General features: G+C 46.9%; 1 protein-coding gene across 1 annotated transcript; it reads left to right on the top strand.

Moving 5' to 3' along the window:
* Positions 1-565: 565 nt before the first annotated feature.
* On the top strand, positions 566-1,258 carry LOC147666008 (putative RNA-binding protein 18; the record flags this gene model as incomplete). Its single annotated transcript, XM_086949327.1, has 2 exons — positions 566-678; positions 778-1,258. Coding segments are annotated over exons 1-2 (594 nt in total), but the record flags the coding sequence as incomplete, so codon positions are not given.
* Between the last annotated feature and the right edge of the window lie 385 nt (positions 1,259-1,643).

Here is a 1,643-nt window from a genome sequence, read left to right as displayed (position 1 = left end):
TAGCCTCCCATGCTGCCCATCCCTTCCCAAAATGGCCGACTCATTACACCCCTGACCTCTATAAGAGGCGGGCCGGCCCAACCAATCAGCCTGAAACTACCAAGCATAAACATGAAGCCGATAGCCAGGCAGGGATGGGAACTCATGTGGCGAGGAAGACTATAGTCGGAGTAATGAAGATTACCGGTAAGTAATCGAGGCATTACCTCCTCATAAGTCTTCCTCGCCACGTGATTAACTCAGTGAGCACATACCAAAGCCAAGCGGCTTCATGAAAAACTCACAAGAAACCAACGGACCAGAAGGGGATGCCAACGAAGCAGGCAAACTCAAAAGACCGAACAAGTGGAAGGACCACCCAAGAGAGAGGCAATCACGAGCAGGAAAATCCAGCCCGTGACAGAAAGACACTGGGAGGGCCGAGAACCCGGACCCCCGGGACTAGAAGGGCCACCAGAAAATCTGTCCAAACCAACAACTGAAGGAGGACAGAGAAGGCACGGAGCCAGACTGTAAGATCAATAACGGACAACGAACAGCAGGCTGAATTCATGGACAGTCTATAATGGAGGAAGAGACTAAAGCTTTGCAATTGGAGAACGCATCAGTTCTTTCAGAAGGTTCTTTACAAGAGGGCCATCGATTATGGATCGGCAATTTGGATCCCAAAATAACTGAGTCTTGCTGCAGGGGATGCAGGGAGCTGTGAAACGTTCTTGATGTGAGGTCTAATTGTCATCTCCTGTGATCTTTTTGCTGCTGCACATGGATGACTTGATACCACCTTCTGAAACTCCTTCAAAAGTTTGGTAATGTAAAACAGTTTGACTTTCTGTTCCACAAGTTTGGACCACTACAGGAGCAACCTCGAGGGTACTCTTTTGTAAATTTTGAAACAAAGCAGGAAGCTGAACAAGCAATACACTGTTTGAATGGAAAGCTGGCACTCCCCAAAAAGTTGGTAGTGCGATGGGTAAATGCACAAATTAAGAGATACCATAACCACAAGAGTGAGAATATTCTTCCAATCAGCTTTGAGCCCTCATCCAGTACTGAACCAACGCAGTCTAATTTAAGTGTCAGTGCAAAAATGAAAGCCATCGAGGCAAAGTTGAAAATGATGGCTGAAACCCCTGACATGGAGCAGCCTGTCCCGCCCACCCATTCCGACTTCAAGCCTCGGGATAAAAGGAGGGCCGGTCCGTACTCTAGGAGTCCTGCAAGTCCCGGAGATAAGCACGAAGGCTCCAACAACATAGTAATAAAAAGAGACTCATTGGACCGGCACCAGCGGTCCTGCTGCCGCCTGTGCACATTGGGGTGGAAGAATCTGCCCAGACACAGCACAACCATTTCCTGTTACTTTGTTTTGTACCAAAATGTTAATATTTTTACAAATTTTCTTTTCTGGTATTGTGTGTACAGAAAGACAAATTGTGTTTCTGAATTAGCTGTTAGAAGCTAGGACTGGGACATGGGAGAGTAGAATGCCTGAAATCGAAATTTGCCCGGAAAGAGTCCAGAAAATACACTTCTGGTCACTGCAGATCCGGAAAGCAGATTTCAAACCTGTGAATATTGCTAGAGAATGCTGGTATGTGTTTCACTGCAAGTCATGTCTTTGGGAGGGATGAAGGGGGCAA

This window comes from Lissotriton vulgaris, unplaced genomic scaffold, assembly GCF_964263255.1.
Source record: "Lissotriton vulgaris unplaced genomic scaffold, aLisVul1.2 SCAFFOLD_7242, whole genome shotgun sequence".
Classification (NCBI taxonomy): domain Eukaryota; kingdom Metazoa; phylum Chordata; class Amphibia; order Caudata; family Salamandridae; genus Lissotriton; species Lissotriton vulgaris.
Note: the sequence above shows the minus strand (reverse complement) of the source record. Positions and strands in the feature narration are given on the sequence as shown.